Source organism: Temnothorax nylanderi, unplaced genomic scaffold, assembly GCF_030848795.1.
Source record: "Temnothorax nylanderi isolate EJ_2023f unplaced genomic scaffold, tnyl_v1.0 TNYL_tig0056_pilon, whole genome shotgun sequence".
NCBI lineage: Eukaryota > Metazoa > Arthropoda > Insecta > Hymenoptera > Formicidae > Temnothorax > Temnothorax nylanderi.
In genome coordinates, this window is record NW_027249118.1 from 156,516 (window position 1) to 183,725 (window position 27,210).

At 43.3% G+C, this 27,210-nt stretch overlaps 3 protein-coding genes across 5 annotated transcripts in view; 1 reads left to right on the forward strand and 2 right to left on the reverse strand.

Annotated features, from left to right (window-relative positions):
* Fax (failed axon connections) overlaps positions 1-18,111 on the forward strand; it is a 29,134-nt gene extending 11,023 nt beyond the window's left edge. The window contains exons 2-4 of one of the 2 annotated variants that reach the window (XM_071707149.1): positions 13,331-13,669; positions 14,481-14,633; positions 15,252-18,111. In XM_071707149.1, coding sequence (XP_071563250.1) covers positions 13,331-13,669; positions 14,481-14,633; positions 15,252-15,608 — 849 coding nt within the window. In that variant the 3' untranslated portion in view covers positions 15,609-18,111. The remainder of the gene's footprint in view (positions 1-13,330; positions 13,670-14,480; positions 14,634-15,251) is intronic. The other variant, XM_071707150.1, reaches the window with a different exon arrangement.
* Positions 18,112-18,257: 146 nt separating this feature from the next.
* Positions 18,258-23,792, reverse strand: LOC139773000 (uncharacterized). 2 transcript variants are annotated; one of them, XM_071707151.1, is made up of 6 exons: positions 23,418-23,791; positions 22,004-22,233; positions 21,082-21,243; positions 20,763-20,970; positions 20,176-20,371; positions 18,258-19,881 (listed from the first exon to the last, which is right to left on the reverse strand). In XM_071707151.1, the coding sequence occupies exons 2-6, from the start codon at positions 22,184-22,186 to the stop codon at positions 19,689-19,691; spliced, it is 942 nt and encodes a 313-aa protein (XP_071563252.1). In that variant the 5' UTR covers positions 22,187-22,233; positions 23,418-23,791; the 3' UTR covers positions 18,258-19,688. The 2 variants fall into 2 exon arrangements, with proteins under 2 accessions (XP_071563252.1, XP_071563253.1); XM_071707152.1 differs by lacking the exon at positions 22,004-22,233 and having other exon boundaries at positions 23,418-23,792.
* A 1,654-nt stretch (positions 23,793-25,446) lies between these two features.
* Sec61beta (Sec61 translocon subunit beta) lies at positions 25,447-26,883 on the reverse strand. The gene is made up of 3 exons (XM_071707158.1): positions 26,516-26,883; positions 26,235-26,431; positions 25,447-25,928 (listed from the first exon to the last, which is right to left on the reverse strand). The coding sequence occupies exons 1-3, from the start codon at positions 26,516-26,518 to the stop codon at positions 25,841-25,843; spliced, it is 288 nt and encodes a 95-aa protein (XP_071563259.1). The 5' UTR covers positions 26,519-26,883; the 3' UTR covers positions 25,447-25,840.
* Between the last annotated feature and the right edge of the window lie 327 nt (positions 26,884-27,210).

A 27,210-nucleotide genomic window follows, 5' to 3' on the forward strand; every position in this document is an offset into this window, starting at 1 on the left:
GTGCAGCCGTGCGCTATGCATGCCGACCGGATGATTTGCGTTCTTCGCCGATCCGATTAATTCTTAAGGAATCTTTGTTTTTCTCCCCTGAAGGTATTTGCATACAAGGCACTTGTCGATACAGCGCACTTGTAAACTGTTTTATATGAGTCTTCAAACGTTCTTGTAAAAAAAATGTCACTTTCGCTCTAGATAATCTTTAAGTGATCTTTCTCGTTTACGAGACGCGACTAAATGTTAAATGTCAAGATACTGTGGCGTCGCTTGATTCACAAGATCAGTAAATATTTTGCTGTGATATACACGTGCACTATATACACACATGATATATTTGAATATAAATAAAATCAAAGAAGAGATATTCGCGGAATAAATGAGGGATTACAAAAATATGCTAAATATTCAAAAATATTTACACGTATAATATTTATGATATAATAATTATATTTTCTACCCGGTCAGTCGCGAATAAGAGAAGCAAATGGAAACGGTGTAAATATGTAAATAAAATACATTTGCATAAAAGCTGCGCACCGTTTTGCTTTTAATAACGAGGAAAATATCTTTTCACGTGATAAAAAATTACAACGCAGAATATGTCGCGTCGCAATAACGCAATAAATACAAGTCGGACCGATAAAAATTCCAGCTTGTGCTTTCGATCTCTCTCAATTGAGAAATCAATGGGCGCTCATCCTCGCGTCTCCACGACTGTTTTTTTACTCCCAGCCCGATTTGCTCGCCGTTTGCGATCGATCGGGCGATCGATGATAAATTGGCGCCAGTTGCTGAAATTCCTTTCGATGATAAATTCTCGGCATTCCGCCGCCAAGTCACGCGGCTAATCAGTCGCGATCGGTAATGAGACGTCGTCGTGATGCATAGCAAATAATGCCGGTCGTAAATTAAGCCGATTCCAGAGTATTCTGATTAAGCGACGCGGACGCGCCGCGCGTTTTTATCGTCCAGCATGATCGGTCACCCGGCGCAATTATTCATGAAGAGAGTGACTCACCGGAATGGTATATCCTGGAATTCAGTCTTATAGTTACTGACGCGAGAACTGTTGCAACACGGTCATACGCATTGGAGTTCCGCTCGGAATGTCGGTTCAGATAATTCGAGAACTTTACGATTTCCATACGTCGCGTCGCTGCGACAACGAGATCATCCTTTCTTCTGGAAAAGAATCCGATTTAGCGACACAGAGATTCAACCGCGTTTGCGACTTTCTCTTACGTGAATTACTCCGAAATTTATCCGCTATTCTCACTCATTGTTTCATATAATTTCATCTAATATTAGATACTGATATTAATAATGTGTAATTATGTATCTAATATTAATAATATGTTTATATTAATTATTAACATTACTTAAAATACTTTGAATTTTTGCCCAAATTTGATTCCAAGATCAGTTCATAATTTCCATTAATTTCAAATGTTTTTTTATATCTACATGCCGAGGATTTATCATTTTTTAAATTCTGTTTCTATATTTATATAGAAGCGAGATAAAATTCTCTATCGACATACAATTAACTGTGACCCTGATATTATGCTAAATCTAGAAATATTTACGCAGTCTCGAGAGATTGCGTTATTAAAAAGTGGACGTGCCCAGGAATGTTCAAGAGTGGAATGTGTCAATGATTACCGATTTTATCTTGTCTTATCGGCAAATATCGTGTTTATGTCATCTGTTACACCAGATCGATTCACGCACGATAGCATAATTCCTCGTGTTTCGTGCCGTTGAACGCCACGAACGACGCAACTTCGATTTGTCCTTTCGACATGCAAGACACTCGCCGGTCTTCTTCGCGTCGCGCTTTTCTCAAATAAATACACAATATTCGTTATAACATATAAGGTAAACGTACCAGTGTCCGACCACATTGGAGAAAAATATTTACTATTTATTTGAACAATTATAAATAAAAATAATTATTATTGTAAAAAAATCTTTAATATTTAACGATTAATTGGGAAAAAGCTTATTTTTATTTTTAATTGTTCAAATAAACAGTAAATATTTTTCTCCAATGTGGTCGGACACTGGTACGTGTCCAGCCACACTGGGACGTTTACTTTAAAACATCATTACGCGGACGTATCTTATCCGCAATCCCCGCGTAACGCGATAGCGTTCTTCGATATTATCGATCCCGTTACGCGATATTACCTGCGGTATACAGGTGAGCCCGAATCGCCCGACATTTCATACGCACGAAAGTCCGCGCACCTGGCGCATCATCGTTGCCAACGAGCGTTACGAACCGCTTCTCGGTAACGTGTCTCCGGTAACGTTCGTCTTTGTCGTCGAGGAAAATGCGTCGTGCGGCTTACAATCAGTCGTAAATCCGTTTTCTGAAGGTAAAACGCGGGTATTGTTCCCCGCGTTTTTCGCCGCGATTATTATTCATATCGCAAAACCGGAGCGCGGACGGGGCTCTCTCTCTCTCTCTCTCTCTCTCTCTCTCGGAACGTTCTCCCTTCGGGAACGTTTCCGATAAAGCAAACTTGTGATAAAGCTGTTCCCTGGGTGGTCTCGAGGCTCCACGGGGGATCCCCTTTTGAGAGACTCTCGAATTCAAGGCATGCGCACGTGTTCGTGCCGAAAAAGATATCACGGTAATAAAGTGTGGCCTCGCAGGAATTTCGGAGAATTCCTAAAGAAAGGTCTAACTGGAAGCAATTGATTTTCCATGGACCTTGCTCAAAATATAACGTTCGGTCGGCAAATTCTTCAATATTGCATTCTTTCCACGTGACTATTTATAGAACATCAACGCTGCGTCGTATCCTCTGGCTCTCGCCGAACTATTCTCGTTTTATCGAACATATGCATGAAATACGAGGATAGAAATCGGAAACCCGTGTTACTTTATACACGATACCTATATGGCGTACCGGTGAATTAACCGGTGACTTGAAAATTCTGTTCCGATAACCCGGATTCTATTATGCGCCTATTACCGCCTGTTTATCTTCTCTATTGCCATTGTTCTAAACTTGCATGATTCTAGAGACGCAGTAAAGATTTGCAAGCGATGGTTCATGCAAATTATGTGTACAGAATTTGTGCATACACGTTACGAACAATGTGCACATTGTTCCTGGGACGTACTAACTGCGCGTGAAATACGATGTGCTTAGTTCGTGTCTGTTACTTGTATCACGCGATTCAGTGGAGCAAAAAAGTAAAAATTATACAGCAGACAATTTTTCTTTCGTACAATGTGCTCTACAATATACACTTTTCTGATCACCGAAGATATTTGAATCTTTCTTTCTATAATATTAAAAAAAAAATGCAGTATACGAGAGTCCTTCTTTTTTGCAATAAGTATATATTTGAATTTTCTTTCACGTTGGCGTTGTTATTGTTATGAGTAAGCGTCAGTCACGATCGAGACCTTCGAGCAATATGGCACGTAACTCGCATTGCAGTAACGAACGTTTCTAAATATAATTCTTATTAGCTGAGCTGCCTCTTCTTTCGCGCTTGTCTACGCGGTCTCTCCCTAAGTTTCTCTCCAAGTTTCTTTCAAGTGAGACGTAAATTTCAAACTTGTGAAAAGACTTGCCTGTAAAGTCTGATTTAGTAAAAACGGAACGTCGGCTGTATTTTAACGGTTTAATATCAGAGTTTAATATTAATTACGTAGCAAGAAGGTATATTCGTTGATGCATACGAATATTTGCCGGTGATACAAATTAAGATATGAAGAAAAGATTTTTTGTGCCGCGTATTAAATTTCGCCTTTCTCGCCTGCTTGCATTTCATTCTTCGAAGTCCAGATGCAAGCTAATTAATTTGCAGCCGTGAGTGATGAGATATAACGTTACAAGATATGTCAAAAATTCGAGCGCAGCATTTTCGAACGGTATAGCTGTCGTTCGTCGCTGATTCGTACTTTTCAATTTTTATTTTCAGTTTTAGTTTATGACATTCGATAGTTATTTACGTTATTCATATATTTCAATATTCCCCCATTCATAACCGCTCATTTTTACCAAATTTGAATCCTTTCACAGTTCCATTGTCAATAAATCACAATAAAGTACGATGACAGAAATAGAACGGAAAAATCGATTTAAAAAAAGAGCCAAAAAATTAAATATATTCCAGAATTAAAGCGTGTTTTTAGATTTTATAAATATTAAATGCACTCTTATGCCCTTAACGGGCATTAGTATTTCCAAATAAAACGCAAGATTCTTTTCTCTCTCCTTTCCTTTCCCTTCCTCTTTCTTGGAGAAGCAGCAGGGAGATTATTTCCACAACTAAGGATCGCAAAGTGGCTAAAGTCGTCAGAGTAGCTAGTCATAACATCAGCACATTTAATTACCGTTGTCGCGAGACGTGACAACGGTGGACACGAGGCGCGGCGCGCGGCGCGCTTCGTTGATCCGCCTGCGCCGCGGGATTTTTTTACGGGCGCGCCAGCTGTCTAATTTCAAGTAACTGCACGGTGGCATATATAGAAATAAAATGCGGCGGAAATAAATGCGGGGGCGGGAGCGCGTCTCTTAAAATAGCGAGACGAGAGACCTCGCTCTCTCTTTCTTCCTCTCTCTTTTTGGAGCCACCGCGCGCGCGCGCGCGCGCGTATCTCTCGCAAACAAGAACAAAGCGCGCGAACAAAGAGAAAAGTCTGCGGATGCGTCGGAGGCGCGAGGAGGCGAGCGAAACCGGGAAGAGGGCAGAAAGGGGAGAAGACGCGACGGAAAGGACGGCGAGAGGGCAAGGCGCGGTGACTGGCAAGCGTTCTATTACATTCCATTAGTCGGTAGTACTAGATTGCCCGCTCTGGAAATGCGATTGTCTTCCTCTCTCCTCTTCTCGTTATACGGAGCGGAATCGTAACGCGCCGCGCGCGCGCGCGCGGCGTCCGCTCGCGCCCGTCGCTATTTTCCGAGACACGCTCCTTCGTCCGCCGTAATTATTTTATACGACTTGTCACGGCGCAGTGTATTGCGGTCCCGTGTTCTAGGAAAAAAAATATCGACGAAGATTCTTACGAAGGCGTTAAACGAGCCTCGGTGATATAATTTATTAATCTTCTAAGAATCGTATAACCTTATTGAGAGTACGATTAGACACTTCCTCGGTAATTCCGACAGCAAGAATTTATAGCTCGAGTCTTTGGCTAGGATTCGATTAACTCGCAAATTTTTTACGCGCTATAAATTTCTTCGTTAATTCCGCTTTTTTTTTTAATTTAATACAAAGTAAACTTACGATCGAAAATAATGAAATTTTATCACGTTAATTTGCAAAAATCATACCTTTAAAATAAATTCTGTTTAAATTTCAAAAATAATGGAGGAGTGTAATTATACCGAGGTTTAAATAAAATCTGATTTAAAATGTATCTGGAAATAACTTTTATAAATGGACATGGGATTATTATGATACTAGCAATATTTCGTTCTACAAACGAGTAGAATATTTTTTCAATCGTAAATTGATGCCAGCGAGGAAAATATCGCGCGTTCACGCGATCTGTCAGAAATTTAGATTAATTAATACCGTTCAACACAAACTCCGTTCTGCGCTGCGGAGTGTATACCTGGCCAACGTCAGAGACACGAGAATATGAAGCGTTAAACGTGTTCGGAGCATCGAAGTAGAAGCCGCCGAGGAAGCGTCGTGTAACGAAACGTTCCGGAGTCGCGGGGCTTGACGCTGCCGAGAAAACGCCTCGCGTTCGTCAACGCCGAGGCCGGCCGCAACATAATTACGGGTCTCCGTATCCCGGCAGCTGTAAATCCCTCGCGCGCCCTCGTCTCTCTTTTTCTCTCTCCTCGCCTCCATCTCGCGCGCGCGGCCGCCCATCTCTCGTATCCACGCCCGGGTACGCGTTCTCGCTCCCGTCGTCGCCGGTCGCCGGTCCACTAACAGCAGCGGCAGCAGCAGCAGCAGCAGCGCGGCGTGCCTACATACCGTCCGCAATATCGTCCAATTTAACTCCTTCGCCGTGGGTTTTAATTAATTAATCTTCCAATTGAACCTCATTACGGCTTATCTTATCGACGCCGCGGCGCAAAGGGCAGAAAGGGGGGGAGGAGGGGAAACTTACTTTGACTCTTCGCGGTCCGTTTCTCTTTCATCTTTCTCTCCCTCTCTCCCGCGGTCTCTCCGCTTGACATTCCTCGACCGCGAGAAATTCATTCCGTCACGGCGGGCCCGGCGGGATGGCATGGCGTGGCGGACGCGGGGGTTCATTGCACTCCATAGAAAAATAGACGATGCTCGCCAATCTGCCGCACGTCCCCCGAATGTTCTCTGTCTCGCGTTTTCTCGCGGTTTCCCTTTTTTCCCCCCTCACGCAAAACAAACTTTTTTTTTCTCTCTCTCTTTCTCTCTGTCTCTGTCTCTTTATCTCTACCTTCGCTCGGTTCGTTTTATTGATGATATACCGCGGTGCCGCAATCGCAATTACTCGTAACGACGCCGACAACAGTGTCATAATGAAGAGGCAATAAATCGATGGTGCAATAAATCGATTTGCATATCACTTCGTAGATTGTTGCGCGGAGTAGTCGAACTCTTTAGAATTCTTATCTGCCTACGATTTAATTAAATGACGGAAAAATGTCATCGCGAAAGGCGCGACACGAATGTTGTACAGTAAATATATCTACAAAGTTATCTGAAATATATAGGAATCTTTCGGATTATATGCGAAGACGTGATAAGATGTGCATTTGTGGCATACGAGTTTAATTGTATCACGATTAACTGAAGATAATTATTTGTGATTTTTAAATAGCAGCAAGATTAGATCCTTTTTTAAAATTGATAAATTCTAAAAAGAGAATCTATACACTTGGAATTATTTAGAAAAAGATATATTGTTTGAAATGTAAATATGGAAATCTTTTTTAAGACTTAACTGTTTTATAATTGATCACACATCGCTAATCTGTAGTTTATTAATGGATTATTTCTTTACTCACGTGTTTAAAAATTATACAGTTATACCGTTTGCTTCGCAAAAAATGGAAAAACAACATAAATTTCTTTCTGTTATGCCATAATTCCGTTTTCGAAACTGGACAGTGCAGCGTTGAGAAGCTCTCCTCGGCCTCGGACGAGTTACCCGGAGCTATTTGTTGCATGGAAGGATATCGACGCGCGGTTATCGTGTTTCGTAAGATAGTTTACGCGACGTGAACGGGCCCCATTGTGCGACTTTACGGTGTCACGCTCGAGGAAACAACGGGTTAAATGTCGAGATAATTCACCGTCCGTGAATGCAAGGCGTGGTGTTTCTCCCAATTTGACTGATTACTGAAACAAGAGTGCAACTTCGCATTCGTCGGCGCCTATTGATCGCACGCGCGCGACCATTCGGCGTCCGATTGAGATTCGATCTTTCCTATTTCGATCCCACAATTTGCCATTTTGCAATTTACCAATTTGCATCCAACGTTGCCGCATATCGTATTATCGGAGAATCAATTCGCTTATTTTTACGATTTTCAAGAGAGAAAAAAAGTCCGAAAAAGCTGCGTTAAAAAGTTTCCGATTTTTGCTCGATAAGAATATATTATTTTTATTTCTAATTAAAGATATGTTATTTTAGTTATTAATTCGATTGATTTCAAATATATACGATTAACTTGAAATATGCGCAACGGACATCATTTTATTTGTCGCTGGAAAGGGTTGCTTATCTAGCATAGACTTAAAAAAGATACAAAAGAAAGACGGATGTTATTTTTAAGACGTCCGTTTATAAGAACGATAATTCGTCGTAAGAAGGAAGGAATTTTTCATACAAGCGCTCGCGCGAGGCTAATTTACGTTCGCTGTCTAACACTTTGAATACACAGTGGGCGAGATGAAGCCAAGGATTATCTGGTAAGTTAGCTGAGCTAGCAATCTACTTGATCCAAGCGACGCGATACTACGGACACGCCGAGCGATACTATGCGTGTTTAACTCGTCTTTCATTCTTTTTTTTATCTCCAGCGCCGTCAGTTAAAAGTGCCTCAACACATTTCGACGTTCGTGCGTCACGCGCGATATATCGGCGTTATATGTCGCTCGCGATGCACGAACGGCGAACGTGTTAAATCCCTTTATTACTATAATAACTTAGAAACGTCACTTTTGACGAATGCGAACGATTTTCAACGAAATCAGGACGGGACTTTTCTCTCGTCACGATCGCCGTATCGAAGCGTAACGTGTTTTCCAAAATTGGCAATCAATTTCTCTTCAATTGTTAAATTCGATCTGGTCGCGACTTCCTTTCGTTTCTTCCTTGCTGTCGATATCGCCCGTTCGACGAGCCAATCGTCGAGTTTAGAACTCTCTTTAACTCTTTAAAGTTAACGATAAAAGAATATTGGAGTCGAGTGACGGTTGCGGCGTGCGGGACGCGACGAAAGGAAGAAGAGACGAGAGGAATTTTCTTTCGCGCGCGCGCGAGGAGGCCAAGAATTCGATGTCGAAACTATACGCCGATGGGTTAGCGTTCTCGCGATGGTAGTGCGATGCGAATCGATGCATCGCGCGTGTCTCGCGCGAAATCGCGTATTTTGCGTGTGTGCCCGCGCGCTATGGGCATATATAGCGATAAGTAGCCAATTATGCTGTGCCACGCGACGCACGTTCGATGGCGTACACATGCAAATCTTCCGGCGACATCCGTCGCGTTGGAACGTCGCGTCGGACGACGTAACGGCGTGGAAACAGTACGCTTCTGGTCCATTAGGATGAATGGGGGATCGGATGTATCGGATATATGCATAGATTGCGCGCGATGCGGCGTATTGTCGCGTGGCGCGGACCAAGCTGATTTGCAGCTCCTCGGGCGTATTCAGAGATCTCAAACGTGGAAATTTCTCTTTACGATGCCCTTCTCGAAATTCCCATTAAGGATGTTCGGTTTTAAAAAGGATCGTGGAGTTTTGATGACTTAAGATTATAAAAGAAATATATGAATATATATTATTGAAACTACAAATGTATATTTATACATCGTTTTTCTTTCTTAAAATCACAATTGCTTAGATTATGTTGTGATCAATAAGATTTGTTCTTTGTACAATTTGCTTTATAACGATAGACTGTATATGTTTCTTAAATACGCATCTCGCGCAGTTTTTTTCATACTTGCTGTAAGACGAGTAAAAATGATGCGTTGAAAAATTGTATCTCGCGTATCTGACTAATCGTCTGGATCCTCAAAATGGAATCCGCTCGCGATTCGCGCCCGATTCTCTAATATCACAATTTCATGCTCCGCGCATTTACCGAGAAAGCTTAAAGGGACCCGTGGCCTCTGCTCTAAATAGAATATAATCAAAAGCGATCGATAAATACGCCAGTTCGGCCGCCCTCGTTCTACCTGGACCTAACGTAAACGGTCCACAGTCTAATCGATAACATCCCGAACTTTGACCCTGGGACGCATCTGTGCCCCAATACAGAGACAGGTCCCCGCTCCTGTCTCTCCCTCTGTCTCTTTCTCCCTCTTTCTCCTTCGTCTCCCCCTCATCGGGAGAATTGTTGCCCTGTTTCGCGATCGAGACTGGTTTTTCGGCGCGATGCGTGCGTGTGCCGGGTGCCCTTACGTCGCCGCGCGCAAACGGCGTCGGCGACGTCGGCGGCGGCGGCGGCGGCGGCGGCGGCGGCGGCGGCGGTTCACGGCACCATCCCGCGCGATCAATATCAGCGCAAACGACGACGGCGGCCACGACTACGATCAACGAGGGTGACTACGATGACGCGGACAAGAAAGAGCGAGAGAGAAAGAGAAAATCATCACATACGAGTACGCGGTGTAATGTATATATGAGGCGTGTTAGGCATGTATATGCACACATACGCGCGCGTACGATGCGGCGAGCGTGCACATGGGTAAATTGTGTGTATGTGTGCGGCATGTGTGTGTATGTACGTATGTGTGTGTGCCAATGTGTTGACGCTGCGCCCGGCGGGAGGGGGGGAGGCCAAGTGGGGACGTTGCCAGGCGACGGAAGCTGCCTGCCGTCGCGCCGCGCCGCGCCGCGCCGCGCGCGAGTTCATCGTCCTCCGCTCGCGCGCTCCTCCCTTGCGCCTGCACCGATCCGGCTAGCCACCCTTCGTCCACTTCTTTCGGCTCCTCCGCGTGTGCGCGCGCGCGAGCGCGAGCGCCGAGGCGACGAACGCGAGCGAGTGTTTCAGACGACCCCGCCCCGTGGATTCGCTCTCCTCGTTATCGTTCTCATGAATTGGAATCGACGACGAAGATTGTACGTATCGAGATGTAACGTTGTTTCGGTGTACCGAGAACGGAGATGCCGAAGGGTGCTCCCTCGTAAAAGATTTTAATAGATTACGTGTAGGGTGGGACCAACTAAACTCCCTCTTCGGAAATTATCGGAGATCGCGATACGATCTTTGATTATTTTAAGCTTTGTTAGAGGATCTTCGTTATTAATAAAAGAATAATAGAAGATTCCACTCAATAATAATAAATCAATAATATTGAAGTAACACGTAATTGCGCTTTGAGAATGCCATACAAAATTTGAATAAGATTTGTAAGAAATTTCCATAAATACGATATAACAGGGATGCCCCCGTGTCCCGTGTATTATATCGCGAAGAGTAGATATTGCGGAAAAAGTTTAGAAAATTCCATTTAATGATAAAAAAATAATATTGAAATAATAGGTAATTGCACATGCCATAAAAATTTTTATAAGGGCAGTAAGAAATTCCCACAAATATACGATATAGCAGGAATACACCCCGTGTATTATATCGAGAAGAGATATTGCGGAATATTTTCGTCCCCTGTCGTCATTACCAGCCGGAATTGATCGATCCTGCCGTTCTCTCGAAAAACCCGAGAATTTCCAATAAATAACAACATGACGTAATAGGGATGCCGGTGCATTTTATATCGGGGGCAATGGGCGTTCAGTGCCCCCGTGACCCCGCCCCGACCTCGCCTTCGTTATTATCGTTATCATATCGGAATCAAACATGTAACGGATAAATAATAAACGTGACGTAATATAGAGACGCAAATGTGCCGGAATGAGGGCGTGCTGCGCGGGACAACGTTCGGTGTAAAACCCCGCCCTGCGACTATTTTTCGTTGTCGACGGATTGCAGATTAAAAATTGAAAATTGCTCGGCTGAGTAACGAGAACGACAAGAGCTGTGAAAATAGCGCCGATTTCACATTTTCTTCCCTCGCAAAAGTAGAATGATCTCAAAAGGATCACGCGACAGATTTTTTTGCTACGTTCTCGCTCGCGCGTAGATATCGAGAGTCAATAATCAACAAATATTGGGGGGGGGGGGAGGAAGGGAAAAAAAAGCAGAAGATATCAATCAATCGAGGGAACGAGAGGCTCGGCAAAAGGATGACTCATCCGGGCAGCTTATATTAACGCGAGGCATTCGGCCGACCCCCGTACAGCTGACAAACGCGTATTATGCGCGGGCCGTATAATAACCAGCCCTCATCGATCTCGCCGCCGTGTGCCCGACTGAAGGGGTTAAAACTGGAGCAATGGATCTCCGGCTACGTACGTCGGCGGCCTCCTCCTCGTGTCGACGGACCCGCGTTGCGGATCCGCGTAGTGCGACGCGTAAATTTCAGCCGCTTTCTCCAAGCGCGGCTGAAATTTCACGCAGCATTGCGGTCCTCCTCTCGTTTTTCCTCTCCTCTCCTTTTCTTTTTTTTTCTTTCTTTCTTTCTTTCTTTTTTTCCGTACACCCGGCCTCGGCTCGGTAATTGGCCCCCGGCGCGCGCGTCCGTGCCCCTTTTGTTCGCGCTTCGAGCTCGCTCTTCCGAGCCTCTCGTCTCGTCGGCCTCGTCGCTCTTCCGCGCGCACTTCTCACGCCGCGCTCGCACGCGTCCCTTAATCCTCTCTCCCCCCCGTTTTCCCTCTCGCCTTTACGAACTTCCGTGCGATTTGCTCTTCCGTTTCATTTCCATTTCGGCGTGCCGCCGGCGAGCCGGTTTTTCGGGGCGAGACGCGTTGTCGTACCCGGCGAATCCGCTCCTCTCGGCTTGACTTTGAAGGTGCTAACCCTCGGTATTTTACGAGCGCGAGGCACTCGATCCACATGGCAAATCGTGCGCGAGCGAGAAGACACGCTCCGTTCAAGTACAATATCACGCAAAAATCTCACCCAGCAGGTTTAACGGCACTTGTTCTAATCTGATGATAAAACGACACTCTTAATTATTGTTAATTTATATTATCATGACTACATTGCGTGGAAAGTGTATCTGTTACAAATAGCATTTAGATCTAATCTTTCTCTAATTAGCAAGAAGAGACAGTAATATTTGGAACATTGGGATAAATCTGTTTTATTTTTATATACGCTATATCTTAAATTGTATAATGAAATTCAAGTTTAAATTCTTCCTGGAACGTCGCAGTCTGCTTCCCAATAAAATAGCGGAGTAATGAATTTAAAATCGACTTTATGCCGACGAGAATTTATTAACAAATTAAGAAACTGTTTCTCGCCGAGAGAGCACTTTCAACAAATTGAATTTTAATCATATGTATCTCGACACGAGATCTCGTTTCTCAATTAATAACTCCTAGGAGGAGCTTATCTTAATAGAAACTTTATTCAAAACTAATTGAATATTAATAATAAAAAATTCGTGTCGTAACGATAAAAATACGTTAAGTTATCGTGAAGAAAGAAATACTTTGAATTCAATGAATTTTTGTCGGTCAAGCGATGATTCCGAGACACCCCGTATATCAACGCGTGAAACGTTCGCAGATTACATGTAATAAGCTGATTCACCTGTGAAAGCCACGATATCCCACTTATGCGTTTAACGCGGTACGTACGTCTATAAATAGAGCATGTGCCTCGCGAGAGTGTGGGTATGCCTGTTCGTCTCGATGCAGCGTTATTTATTACGGAAGAATCGCAGCAGAGCGTTTCACAACATTCCGCTTTACAATGCGGAATAACAAGCACAAATATTGTCGATCGATCCGGGACGATTTTATTCATAGGCTCCGGTCAAGAGAAAAAAAATATCACCGCAATTTTATCCCGAATTGTTCAAGTTAAAAGGAATTTCGCGCGTTATTGCGATTCAATAGAAGTAAGCTGCACAAACGAATATAAACACGATGCGTCGAAATATGTTTTTTTATTTTACGTTGGATCTCGCACAAAGTTGTTACATCAGTATTCTAGGGATCGTTTGATATTTAGTCATTGGAATCGCAAATGTAATTTTATCGTATATTATGTTACAATTTATTTTATTATTATATTGTCGTTTTTTTTGGCAAAGGACTGACTCTTATTCGGTTGTTTCCAGAATGTTGACCACAAGATGAAATTCCGCTCCAAGAAAGGCCAGCTGCCGTTCGTCGAGCTGAACGGCGAGGAGATCGCGGACAGCACCATCATCCTGCGGGAACTGAGCCAGAAATTCGGCAAGGACCTGGACGCCGGTCTCACGCCCGAGCAGCGAAGCGTCTCCCACGCCATGATATCGATGATCGAGAACCACCTCGTCTGGGTTGTCGCGTGCTGGCGCACGAAGAACCTGGATCAGGTGCTGAAGGGCTACAAGGTCAATCTGCAGCTCGCCCTGGGATCACGTATCCCGAACGCCATTCTGAACTTCTTCTTCAAGCTCACGTTCGGACGCAAGGTAAGTTTCGCTTTGTCGTTCGCCTTGTGATTTCGGTGTGACCTAGCATACAACTTGGACGTTAGAAATCACTGAATGACAATTCACATTTCACAATTTCTGATCATTCAGCTGTAATAATTTATTCGCACCCATATACGTATTTTCGTGTACGACTTATTTGCATATTTCCATAATTATATTCCACATTATTTCCACCATTATTCAAACTAAGGTCATGCTGTATGCGAAAATAATTTTTCCCCTCGACCTTTTCTCTCATTGATTTCGCCGAGACCGCACGATTTCGTATGTTCGCGTTTTTTCGATTAGCTGTGCATGTACCACTCACATTAATGCTAGTTTGCATTCGTGTAAATACTGACTGTAGTTTTGTCATTGCACAATTTTTGCCAGTATTCAAAAATATGCCTCGCATAGCCAGTCTCATCCAGCAATCACTTTAAAGCTGCCTTAGTTGAGTCCTGGTCGAGGTTTCCGTCTATAGATATTAATAATATGGAATATAAGGATAAGTGTGAAATGCAAGTTTAGAACGACGCAAACCTTGTTGGATATCCGCTAAAACAAGTCTGATTTCTAAAACATTATTTTCGTCTAAATTGTACTTCGACCAAGTTTCGCTACTTACACGTTATCACAATGTTTACTTCATGCTATCTCCAGAATCATTCATAGTATTCGCTTAGAGTGCACAAATTGCCACTTGCGGCCATAAATGTGCTATGAATGTGCTAACTAGAGGTAGTATCGCGACGAGGAAGCGCAATCGTAGAACAAAATATCGTGACCATTTGTAGTGAGATGGTAGTTGGATTGGTTGCAGGGCGCGAGGAAAGTGAAGGCTCAGGGAATGGGTGTGCACAGTGCGGAGGAAGTGTCCCAATTCGGCTGTACTGATCTCAAGGTGCTCTCGGACACGCTCGCCGACAAGCCCTTCTTCTTCGGGGACGAGCCGACTACCGTAAGTGTCGTTAAGGGCCCGGACACACACTTTTTCGTAACAGTAACAGTAGGATTTCGACCAATCGCGTTGCTCGATTCGAGAACGTACGGCCGTACGTTTCCGAATCGAGTAACGCGATTGGTCGAAATCCTACTATTACTGTTACGAAAAAGTGTGTGTGGCCAGCTTAAATCCGTTAACATGTTGCCTACGGCGGTCAAGAGTTTTTACGTCACGTATCACGGTGGTATGTTCCAGCGTGATATTTGGTTCGCTGTGTAAATAATAGTTTCAGTTACATGTAATCTGATGCCGTAGATAATATCGGTGAAAACCAGTGCCGCTCGTGGCAAAACGGTGCTCTCGTGGTCGCTTTGTTTTCAATTATCTCACAAATATTGGACTGAGTAAATAGCAATTATTGGTTCGAGCTTTGATGGTTTTCGATTTCCCAGTCGAGTAAAAATTAATTGGTTTTAACTAATTGAACTTGAAGAAGACAATTAGATAAAAATATCTTATTTAATATTGAAAGTTCTACCGCAAAAGATTGATAGAAGATATAAGATTATGAGCTACAATTTCGGCAATCTGTGTAACTGGTCCCTCGGTGGCGATCTGTTTGGGTTTGTGCAGATGGACGTGGTAGCATTCGCGCATCTCGCTCAAATCCTGTACATCGACAAAGACACGCCGTACAGCCTGCGAGACTACATGGTCGAGAACTGTCCCAACTTGGTCGGGCATTGCTCGCGCGTTAAAGAACGATGTTTCCCGGATTGGGACGAGATCTGCTCCAGCCTGGACATGAATACGCATCTGCCGAAGCCCGAGAAGCAGGAGGAGAAGGAGGGCAAGGAGGAGGCGAAGGAGTCCAAAGAGTCCAAGGAGGAGAAAGAGGGCGACAAGGAGAAGGCGGACAAGGAGGAAAAGGAAGTCGAGAAGGACAAGGAAGTTGACGAGAACAAAGAAAAAGAGAAGGACGGCAAATAAGCGGTCTCTCGTTGTAAAGGGAAGTAATAAGTCGTTTCAAGGATTTAAAGGCGAAGAGTCGCGAAGGTGTATTGGCAAATGAATAAAGATAGAGATAAAGAGAGAGAGAGGGATAGTTGGCGGTAAAAGTGTGTGTGTGTGTGCGTGCGTGCGTGCGTGCGTGAGCGTGGTTGCGTGAATGCGAACGACGACGGAGACGAGGACGATGTAGAAAGCACGTACAGAACGATGACGAGGGAAGGGAGTTGCCGGAAGTGAGAGATTGTGTGCTGGAGAGAAAGGGGGAGAGAAAGAACGAAAGGGTGAGAGAGAAAGGCAGAGAGTGTGTACGTGTGTACGTGTGCGTAAGAGAGAAAGCAAAAAAGAAAGAGATGAGGTTTGGGACTAGAGCTCTCTACTTATACGTATAGATATTAATAGACTCATGTATAATGTTAATACTTCGTTTATATACGTTCAATGCGCATCACGCGTTACTTCACATTGACACACTCGAAACACACACGACCGGAACGACTATTCTCTAACCCACACGCCCTTTCTCTGCTCTGCTAAGGACAAACGAAAAAAAAAAACACAAAAAAACGGGGCTATCTCATAAGTCATTAGAAACGTAGGATTGCAATATACGAACTGCAATAGTCTGACGCAGCTGGGGTCTTTGTCGACAGTGGCCAAATGCAATATAGCGTTAACGCTATAAGATAGAAGTAGTTACGGGAGGAGAGGAAGAGAAGAAGAAGCGAGGGGGTAGAGTCGCGCGAACGGGCATACCGATCCCCGCCTTCTAAGGCGTCTCCTACTTCGCTTCTCTCAATGATCCTTGCTGTGCATAAGTTACCTTGCGTCCTGCGCGCAACGTAACGCAATCTTCTTTTTAATTTAGTTCACGTTAATTTCCTTTTTTGTTTTTAATACGTTCACCACGTGTATCGCGCGTTTTTACTTTCACTTTCATATCGTGTTAAATGACGTTTCTAAAAGATTTTGTATGACGAGAGATTTTTTACGACGTATATCATTGAGAGAGATTGTCTATCGAAACCATCTGAGGAAGCACCGTTGCGTCCCATAGCCGGTTCATCGACGCGATCCGAGATTTTTTCATTACGATAACACTAATGATAACGCTAATGTTAACGTAACAATAATATTAATAAGAGAATGTGACAACAATAATAATATTAATACTAACCGTATAATAATGATAGGAGGAAGGTAATCCGATGTCCATCCGCGAAAACGTAATGTTGGGTCATCGATTGACTGAATTACTTCTCTCTCTCTCTCTTTCTCTCTCGCGTTCTTTCAACAATCGAATCGAGAGTCGAGTCACGCCAATTGACCAGGCTAGCAACGGACGTCCTCAGACAGCCTAATGTAGAATGCAAATGGAGTTGAGCAGGCCGTACGGAAAAGTGGTTCGATCCGCTCTTCCGTCTGGCCGTAAATCCCGTTTGCATTTCAGCATCATCTCGAAGCGCGTGCAATCAAATTTTACTTTTAACGACGACACTCATTCCTATATTTCGTACGGACTATACGATTTGCAGCCTTTTACGATCACTTTTTAGACAAATGGGTAAGGAACCGCGATAAGCGATGGACGGCACATATTATTACCTATTATTTGTATATTATTATAGTATATATGTAGACGCGCGCGAATGCAGTCGGACTTAGATACGCGATGAAGATGCCATTCGTGTATAGCAGAGTCGTAATATTTCGTCCCCTTATCCACCATTCCTTGCTCCCTCCAAGCTCTTGCGTTTTTTTCCCCTTTCTTATACCCTCTTTCTTTCTTTCTTTTAGCGAAGAGGCACAGGTAATGTTTTGATCTCTTTTCCCTTGGTACTCAAAACGCTGTGCTGCCCACGTATTTTATTGATATACGATTTTTCGGACGTGTTAAGGAAAAAAAAATTACCTTGCGTAATACAAAGTGTCTTTCACGCATCGAAAATCGACAATTTGATGTATAACGGGAATTGAAGTTTTTTCTACGAACTGCGTAGCGGCTGCGTAGTTTTTTTCTACGGCAGCTGAACATATTCCACGAGAAGACACGAGATATATTACATTTAAGTAGCTTACTATATTATTGATAACGATTATATATATATATACATACATCTATATATATATATATGATCACGTAAAGAAAAAATGATGAAAAAAAGATTAGTGGATGATGCTGTTTATACTTAGGACGGCGCATATGTTTTCACCTGTGGTTACATATTATTATGGATTATTACGTGCGAGTAAATAATATAAATTAGAGAATGGAAGAAACATTTGGACAAGAGAGACCATAACGTTGCAAGCACAGTAGGTAGGCCCACTCAATACAGTAAGATTATTATAAGAGGAATATTAATAATTATTATAATATGACTGCTCGTTTTATGCTCGGCGCTATACATTTCATTGTCATTATTATATCACCATTTATTAACGATATACATACGAACAAATAAAATGTGTTTATAAATATGAAGCGAACTTTACGTAATCTGTCGACGTTTATTGCGATCTGCTGTCCAAATCTCTTCAGACCACACTTAGGAAACACTATAACATGCATTTGCTGCAAATCGTAATAATGTGATCGTAAGGAAAGGGTCAATCAATCAATAATCCCAATTTAGGATCAATAATTATTTATTACCTGAACTTTGAAGACATACGTAACAGTGAAGTATCGAGAAGTAACATTTGGATCGTTTATCCACGAAGAAATTCGTTTCATGCGCGTCGTAATTTCCATTATTACTACGTTAGATGCTTTATAGACTTCCGTTCGAAATTCACTTTTATTTCGTATTCTGGGAACGTTCTATTCGGCACGGAGATATGTTTGATATTGCTATGACTCAATAACTCGATCGAAAGTCTCGGGACAGAAGAAATCGGGACACGTTCGTATTGCATCTAAATTTTCCTCATAAGCACCCTATATGACGTACTAACGGAATGGATAGCGATCGTGATAGCGAGCTAGGTGAAGTGTAAACGTGACTGTTTTATTACGTTCGCCTGACGTCTCTGGCGATAAATATTGCTTATTCGCTGCCGAGTTACTTGAGACTTGAGATACTGTACACACACTTTCGTTTCTCTTCCGATCTCTGTGCGCGTTTCTGCCAATTATTTTATCTTTAACGAACCGACAGTATCAACCGCCAACCACTACAGATCATTAATTTTACAAATTACCGTTAGTTTCATAAATGACCTACGTCGTCTTATTCGTATTACATTAAAATCTCGCTTTAAATTTCGTTTCTGCTATTTAAGACATATACTTTTTCTGTTAGTTGACAGCGAGCGCGGTAAACGGCTGCCTAATTTATTTCCGCAAGAACTACTCTCTTGGAACAATATATAATATTATTAATTTATGCAATTTAAAGTACGCGTAGCGGTTGACTAATTTGAATATAGTGACGCTTTTTAAGAGTTCTTCTTAAGCCTGAATATTATTTAGGACATACAAATTATATATCATCTTCAATCTTTCTTCTTGTATCTAAAATAAGAGTTTAAGTACGTACATAAATAAAGCCGCTAATCAAATCATTACCGTCGACTTGCCGTACAGAAACGATGCTCGAATTGGTCGATAAAACTACTTTTGGTACCCATATAACGTCGCTACAAAAATAATTTTCTTTGTTCATCTCATCATTCGATTCTGTACGAAAAGTCGCCGGTACCGTTTACGCCTAACGCCGGAAAGGGCTTTTAGTTACAAAAATAATAACACTTTGTCTTATAAGCCTTTCCACCTTGGAGAGGGATCTTCTCGGTTTCCATACACCGAACTTTGTACGCTCGACCAAGTACAGTTTCGTATGATTCCTCGAGATGCCGATATCGCGCTTGATAGAACATCGGATTGGGAAAATTGCGATTCGGCCGTCGGAATTTATATTTTTGTCAGCGGATAGACGGGATGCTCGATGCCGCAGAGAGAGAGAGATAAGGTAACACTCAGAGGGCTGTACTGGTCGTAGCTGTTGCCGTCGACTGCACGCCGGACTCTGAATTCGGTCGTCCGGCGTGTGGCTACAGCTACGTGGACGCAGCGAGGCTGATGGACGTTGACTCGGTGACGGCCGACCTCGGCTTCACGTCCAGGGAGTCGTACAACGGGAATTCGCAGCACAGGATGAACTTGAGGAAACGCGGCACCTCGACGTAGATAGCCGGCGGTATCGGTATCAACGGCGACGTGGATTGCTTGTAGTAGCGATACTCCGCGTTACTGGAAACATTTGCGGAACGTTGAAGTATGAATGATCAAAATTCGCATGAACATACAATAGAGCATAAATCAGCATTCATTAATATATTTTGTCACAAACTATAAAACAAAAATTTAAATAACTTCTTAATTATTTATCTTTAAATTATTATGTCTTTCTGATTACGTTGAAACTCCAATTCCTCTTAATAAATTAGTACATACAATAAACATTTATTTTATATTTAATTTTGCTGATAGAATACTATTTTTTTAAGCTCGCAAAAATTCTCAATGCACTTCTGCGACACTCACTCCCGGTATCTCTCGTCCGATGCCTGTTCCAATAACGGCATCCCCGACAGAAATAGAATAATAAACGTCGTGAAGATCGGAGATGCAATAGCGACCCATTCTGCTCCTTCGATGACGTTTAAGGATATTAAAAATATCCCCCACCAGACGACGATCTCGCCGAAATAATTTGGATGCCGGGAGAGCCTCCAAAGTCCTAGAAACGTTAACTTATAAATGACAACGGTCTTCAGCAAAAAGAAAGAGAGAAATAATGTCATCGAGGTAATTGGAGCACAGCCAAGCAATAAGTATAAAACGCGAAGAAATTTATCGGGTCTCTTGGCGAGCATTTCCAGGTCCGTTTTTCGGTTGCAATGACATAAATCTTTGAATAAAAAGCAACATGTAGAACTCCTAATAATATATATATTTTTAATATATATGAAAATCAGTTTGACGAACATCTTTCGTCAAAGTTTGTCGAATATTAATGAAATCGCGCAAACCATGCTTTCATTAAAATTTTACTTGCAGCATAAAGGATTTAACGGAGTTCGGCAAAAGAATTTTCGGATATACGTGCATGGTCGGAGGGGTAATCTCACCGTCGTTACACCACTTTCCATTGTTGACCGGGTCCTGCTTGAAAGCGAACTTTTGCAGATCGGCATAGGTCTCGGCCAGCAGGCCGATGAAGAAGAGGCCCGTGCCGGCGCTGTCAAGTGTCGTCATCGTCTTCGGTGCGGGCGGTATTTTGTGGCGCGGAGAATTGATTATTATCACAGGCAGGCTGACGACGTACACCCACACGGCCTGCGAACCGTCAACGTTACCCTTCGATATCAATACCTCCCGCGAGAAGGAACGGGTGCGGCGTGCTCGCGCGAGCGAGCGAAACGGAGACACGCGGTCTGTCTACTTCACCTGGAATGTCCAGAACACGGCGAAGCGGATCACGTTGCTGCGTCGGTCGTCGAATCTCTTGTCGCGGCCGATCTTGATGATTCGGTACAGGAGGTATCCGGAGAGCCGCACGCCCCACAGGCACACGAACACGGTCACCATGACCTGCCGGCTGTCGTACGTCTGCACGGGGGAAGAGAAAAAGATTACGTCCGTGTTATTTACACCGATGCGGATTCGTGAAACGCTTGTAAAACGACTGAGCGTCGTATAAAAAAAGTTTATAGACAGGCATAGGTCATCCGTTAATAGGTATTAAATATATCTTGCCGTTTTATTTATAGCACCGGCTTCATTGAGGGTAAAACTGTCGATGATAAAATCTACGGTGGGGCAACACGCCGCGGCAATGCGTCTCAAGACGTATTCGAACTTCGAGAGAGAGAGAGAGAGAGAGAGAGAGAGAGAATCGATCTAAGAATGATTTACGAATTCAAGTATCGCGTAATTATTATCAAAGATTATTTACAGTTGCAATAAAAATTAATATAATTTGACTATATTAAACTTGTAATCGAGTAATAATAATTAACAGCATTAATAGTAATTAACAGTATAAGTGATAAAGTGAGAGAATATCTTCATCTAATTTGTGATCTCTCTATCTTTCTTCGAGTCTGTTGAAACTTTCCAAGCCTATCTTGGTAGGTTCTTTTCTGATTGAATTTCTGCAATGCATCCCATAGGCTTAAAGTTACCGAAACGAGAGTCGAATTTCTCAAGAGAGCTCTTTCATCGTAATCCGCAGGTAAATTTTCGCGCACGCTTTCTTCAGGTTCGCAAATATTCCATATGTTTTCGTCCAGATTTTATCCGTCGAACACCCCTGACGTAGGTCACACGTGCACGGGAGGTGGTACTATAGGTAACGCGTTAGAAGTACCTTGCCCACTTGACCGAGAAAGAAAGTGAGGAGGGCGAGAATGATGAAGTTGGTGCCGCCGGCGAAGTCCGTCAACTTGTCCAGCTGGAAAGTGGCCGCGATCATGAAGAAGATTAACTGCATACCGACGGTCACGATCGCGCTCACGGCGAGGTGATCCTCGTCCAAAATGTCGACCGCCATGTCCTCGATGACGCGTTCAGTCGCCTCCGGACAAATTATCTCGGATTCTGAAAACGCGATTATCCGCGCTGATGAATCAATTATACCTTTAAACCCTTTTGCTTTAATCCAGAACTAATTGCTCTAGTTCTTTTTTATATCTGAGGATCGTTTCCTTAAAATCGACAATTACCCCGTTTGGCATGGCGGAGGAAAATGTTGAGTAAATTAAATAGAATTTTTACTTTCTTAATCTTCAAGCACGCGTAACAGCCAAGACAGGTAATCAAGCCTTTTCACGTCAGTTAAAAATTAACTCAATTATCTGTCTTACGTACAAATAAATTTGTAACAAAAGAGAACGGGCAATCACCAACTTGAACTTAACTAATCCGAGCTGTGTAGGAACTATTATAGGAAAAAGAAAAAGAAGCCGCTACTATGGCTGCGTTCGAGGAGCGCGCTATTAGCGCTATTGCATCATTCTATCTTTATCGCTCATCAAGTGTAGAACAAAGGATAGAATAAGCAAATAGCGCTAATAGCGCGCTCCCCGAACGCAGCCTATATAGTACAATTTATGGGTCGTGATTATAAATTATTCCGTGATTTCTTACTGCCCTTAAAAATTCAGTATCGGAGGGAAGAAGAGAAACGCGGTCGACACCGGATCCTATTTTATGGCAAATAAACAAGTTACACGCTCCAGCTGAACAAATCCCGCCGCCGTGAACACGTCGACGTGGTGTATAGTTATATTACGATTTCCGCAATGCGGGAAAACGCGACGCGATCGAGGATGTGCCCGTCGCTGTAACACGCAGGGCCATTCCCAGGGAAATTCGCTAAGAAATTTACGACATAAGGAACACCCGTGCGCGTTCTTGGCAACGGTATTTTGAATAATTTGAGAATGTTCCAGCGCGCGTACAGCTTATGAATTTAGAATTACCTTCAAAACCTCGCTCTCTCTCCCTTCAGTCCCTCCCTCCCTCTCTCTCTCTCTCTCCCTCTTTCTGCGAAATAATCTAGCGTGCATCTCTGTGCATGATTCTATTCATTATCGAGCGAGGTGTTGAATAAAGCAACGTCGAACGCCCTCGTCTTTAAATATAACGCTGTCCACTGTCGCGGAATGATAGCGCTATCGGTGTCACTCCGGTTCTCCCGATTTTTCTGACGCGGGAGGCCCGAAGCAGCGAACACCGAGGGAAAGAGAGAGAGGGAGAGAAAGAGACGGCGAGGAAATTACCTCTCCCGTGGAGAGCCGCATCTCTCGCGGTGGTTTCCCAGCGCGTGAACGCGCGTCCCGCCCCGACGCCGCTTCGCTCGGACGGCCAGGCGTGGAGGAAGTCCGATGTCGCCGCGGCTAAAACGAGGCGCGCACTCCCCGCACGACGGGTATCACGTGTGTGAGAGTCCGCCGCGGGTCGGCGACGCTCGCTCGCGAGCCCTCCTCGACGGCGCGGCGGCGGCGGCGGAGGAGCACGAGAGATGCGCGCGTCCTCCGCCCCCCGCGGCGGGGGGTGGTCGGAGCGGACGAGAATCGCCTCGGTGCGGCGCGGCACCCTTTCTCGTGCCTCCCGCCCCCGCTTCCCGGCCTCGTGCCGCCGCGTCCTACGATGCGCGTTCTCCTCCCGGTCCGCCTCCACGGCGCACGCCTTCGGAGCGCCTCCTCACCGCCGAGGGGCCACAGCGGGCGCGGGAAGGTCCCCGTGGTGTTCACGTTTTCAGGGACACCCGCGTCAGACGGATCCGCGACCTCGGCGTGCCATCCAGTGCCATCCATTGTGGGTCGGTTTCGGGAGGGGGAGGGATTATCGCGGGATTATTTTAATTGATTACAGACAATCGATTGTTCGAATGAATTAAAATACGCACGTGTTCGGATTACTCTTATATTTACTACTTATCAATGTATCTTTTCACATTTTTCAATTTCTTTTCTTTAAGATCTTATAAGTTTTTTTTTTATAACTACTTTTCGCACGGATTTCTATAATTATAAATAAATTAGAGTCTAGAGCGTCGAAGAACGTCCCTTTCTCGAATCCTAGCTACCCCTTTAAAACTTCTTTGCCTTCGCTCGCCTTTCACGATGTTTCTTTCTAAACCTCAGTCCTTTCCTTTCTTAATTCGCACTGCTTCCTTTCTTTCTTTCATCACAATTATTCCATATATTAATCGCAGCATCCATTCTTTTTACCATTGGTCTATTTTTCTTTTCACTCATCTTTATCCCTCTACTCTGAAATTTCTTTCTCCCCTTCCTGTCAATCTCTCTTATTTTTCCTTCACTCTTTTATCCCCTCTTGTATCCTGTCTCCCTTCTTGTTCCAATCTTCCATATTGCTCGTTTGCAATCTTTTTTCCTCGACCTCCATGCTAAGCGTTTGCTTCAATCGTGCACGTTTTGCGCGTGCATTTTCAGGACGTATTTATTGCGATTACCTTATAACGCTTATCTTCTGCTTCGTCAATTCGGAAGTGTCGCAATGCAATTCGGTTCATCGAGCCAGGAATCAATATTGGATGCGCCGGCGCCTCGTTGAAAACGCTCGGGAACGAAAATATGGATGTAGAAAAACTGTTGCAACCGCGAACGCCAGTGGTGCACGCTTGCAGAAATAAAAAGCTTCGAACAAAATAAACGGTGTTTTCATGAATAAAAAATTCCATTGAGAAAACCGACATTTGAATTGTTACGATAGTATTTAAAACGTATACGTTTCAATGAGATCATTAACAGAGGATGGATTATTAACAGAGGATTATGCTCTTTTTATAATATTTTATTCAGCAGCATCCACATGCACAAGATATGCTCATTAATAATACCAGCGTATAAATTATTATGAGTTTACCAAGCATAAAATTATCTTGCAATATGGTTGTATGAAACAATTTAGAAAATGATTTATTTATAAATATTAATTTTATTCAACGGTTTTATACGAAGATACAGTGCTCGATAAAATAAAATACTGTGCGATAGAAAGATATATATTTTTTGTTTAAGCTAGTACCTGTATAATCTTAACTCGATCAATTAAATAACAAAAAATTTCATTACCATGAACAAATCTTAAATATTAAATTTTGATTTATAAATCTCAATGTGAAAAATTTATGTGAAAAATAAATTCATAAATTATTTATGTAGCAAATATATCATGTATTGTAAAAAGTTAAAGGTTACGTGTAAGGAGTTATGAACGGTGTCCCGCTTCAGAAATCCATACTTCATTTACACTTACAAATAACTGCACAATATCAACAGATTAGGGTAAAAATAAATTACATTTATTTCAATATTATATAGCGTAAATACCCTTAATATTACAAATGCAAACTAAAGACCTCTCACACTTTTCTCACAATAAGTTGATAAACTCGCTTAAAAAACGGACTTTCCCATTAATCCCATATTCCTGTGTATCAATATGAATATATGTCGATTATGTAACGATGTCCGCAGCGTCGTAACGTGTTTTGTGAGCGTTCCTTCAATGATATTATTATTAACATTACTGTTAATAGCGTACATATTAAAAACCACGTATTAGCCTGTTCGAGGTGGCAATTCCTGATTGCACGATGATGCAATTTGCAGTTCGAGCGCTCATTGCTTCTTATCTTTCCCAGGCCAATAATCTTAGTATATTGCACTTAAATCTAGTTTCTAGTGTACTTGCCCCAGATATGAAGCATAAATACGGATGCAATGAACAAGAGGGACATGACTAGCACTGGCACTGGTCCCCTGCAACAAAGCGAATTCAATATTTATTAGAACGTTGTCGAGACACACATGTGAGAGAAGATTGATATTGTAAGAGAGAAATAAATTATCAATGTTGTACATCAATCAACGTAGGCATTTTAATTTTTGCCTATAATTTTTTAATATATTACATCTATTCTTGTTATCTTTCATAACAAGTGAAAGTACATTGTGATAAACTAACATGTACTGAATCTCTTCATGTTATCTGGCACTCGACACGCGTACGGAACACGCAATCTCCAGTCAAAATCTGGAATTTCTCTTCAGCCAAACTCTACTTACACTTTAATGCCAGGCGAGTCGTCGGTATAAAACCTCCACATGCCACCGGAGCTCGTGCCGGTGTTCCTGTTCCTGGCGGAGGTGGTGACGGTGGTTTTCCTCTGTCTGACTGTGCCGCCACCACCTGTTCTTGGTGCTACGGCCTTGCTGGGCGACCGTCCAACGGATCCCACGGAGGTAGCGCTCGGCGCGGCGGGCTTTTCCCCGAGAAAAAAGGAACGTGTTAGTCAAAGTCTTTCCTTCGGATATACCGAAATCTCGTTCAAACTCATCATGCTCACCATTGTGCGACTGTTCTTGTCAACAATCTGGAAGAATGCCGAGAGATTCGTTCGGGGAACGCCACGGATTCAGCTTGGTCGTTGAAACACACACCAGATATCTCAGCGGCGCTTGCGTTCTGGAAGCCTTGTAAGTAAAATACAGATCGTTACGGGTCGAGATGGGTGAACTGGACGCCCGGAAGACAACTCCTATGCAGACTTTTCGTTCCTCTGGTCACCTCTCTGTGCGAGAACCGGCAGTAACGTGGCGACAAAACGTACGTACGTACGCCAACGAACTCTCGTCGAGGCGATTCGAACGCAGGCTGGCGGTGCGACGCGGAGCAGCGGGCGACGTGTCGAACGTGTATCCTACACGTGGACCACGTGGTACGCGACGAACACGTCACCGTCGCGGCTGCGTCCTGTCCTCCATTGTGCTTTCTAACTGTCCCGCGATTGGTCGTTTTCGTCCACGTTGGACAAAACACTGCCGGACCAGCCGGACTGCGATTATGCCGCGCGAAACGTTCGACGGCAACCATTTCGGGAGAAACCAGAATTGATGACAATTAAATAACGTCCTAAAAGAATCACAAGAATTATTAACAATTATCCGGAAAGAAAAAAACGTCGAATTATAACGCGCGAAAAATTCTACAAATATATTTCCGTGGACTATATGAGAGAAGAAAACAATTCGAACGTTTCTG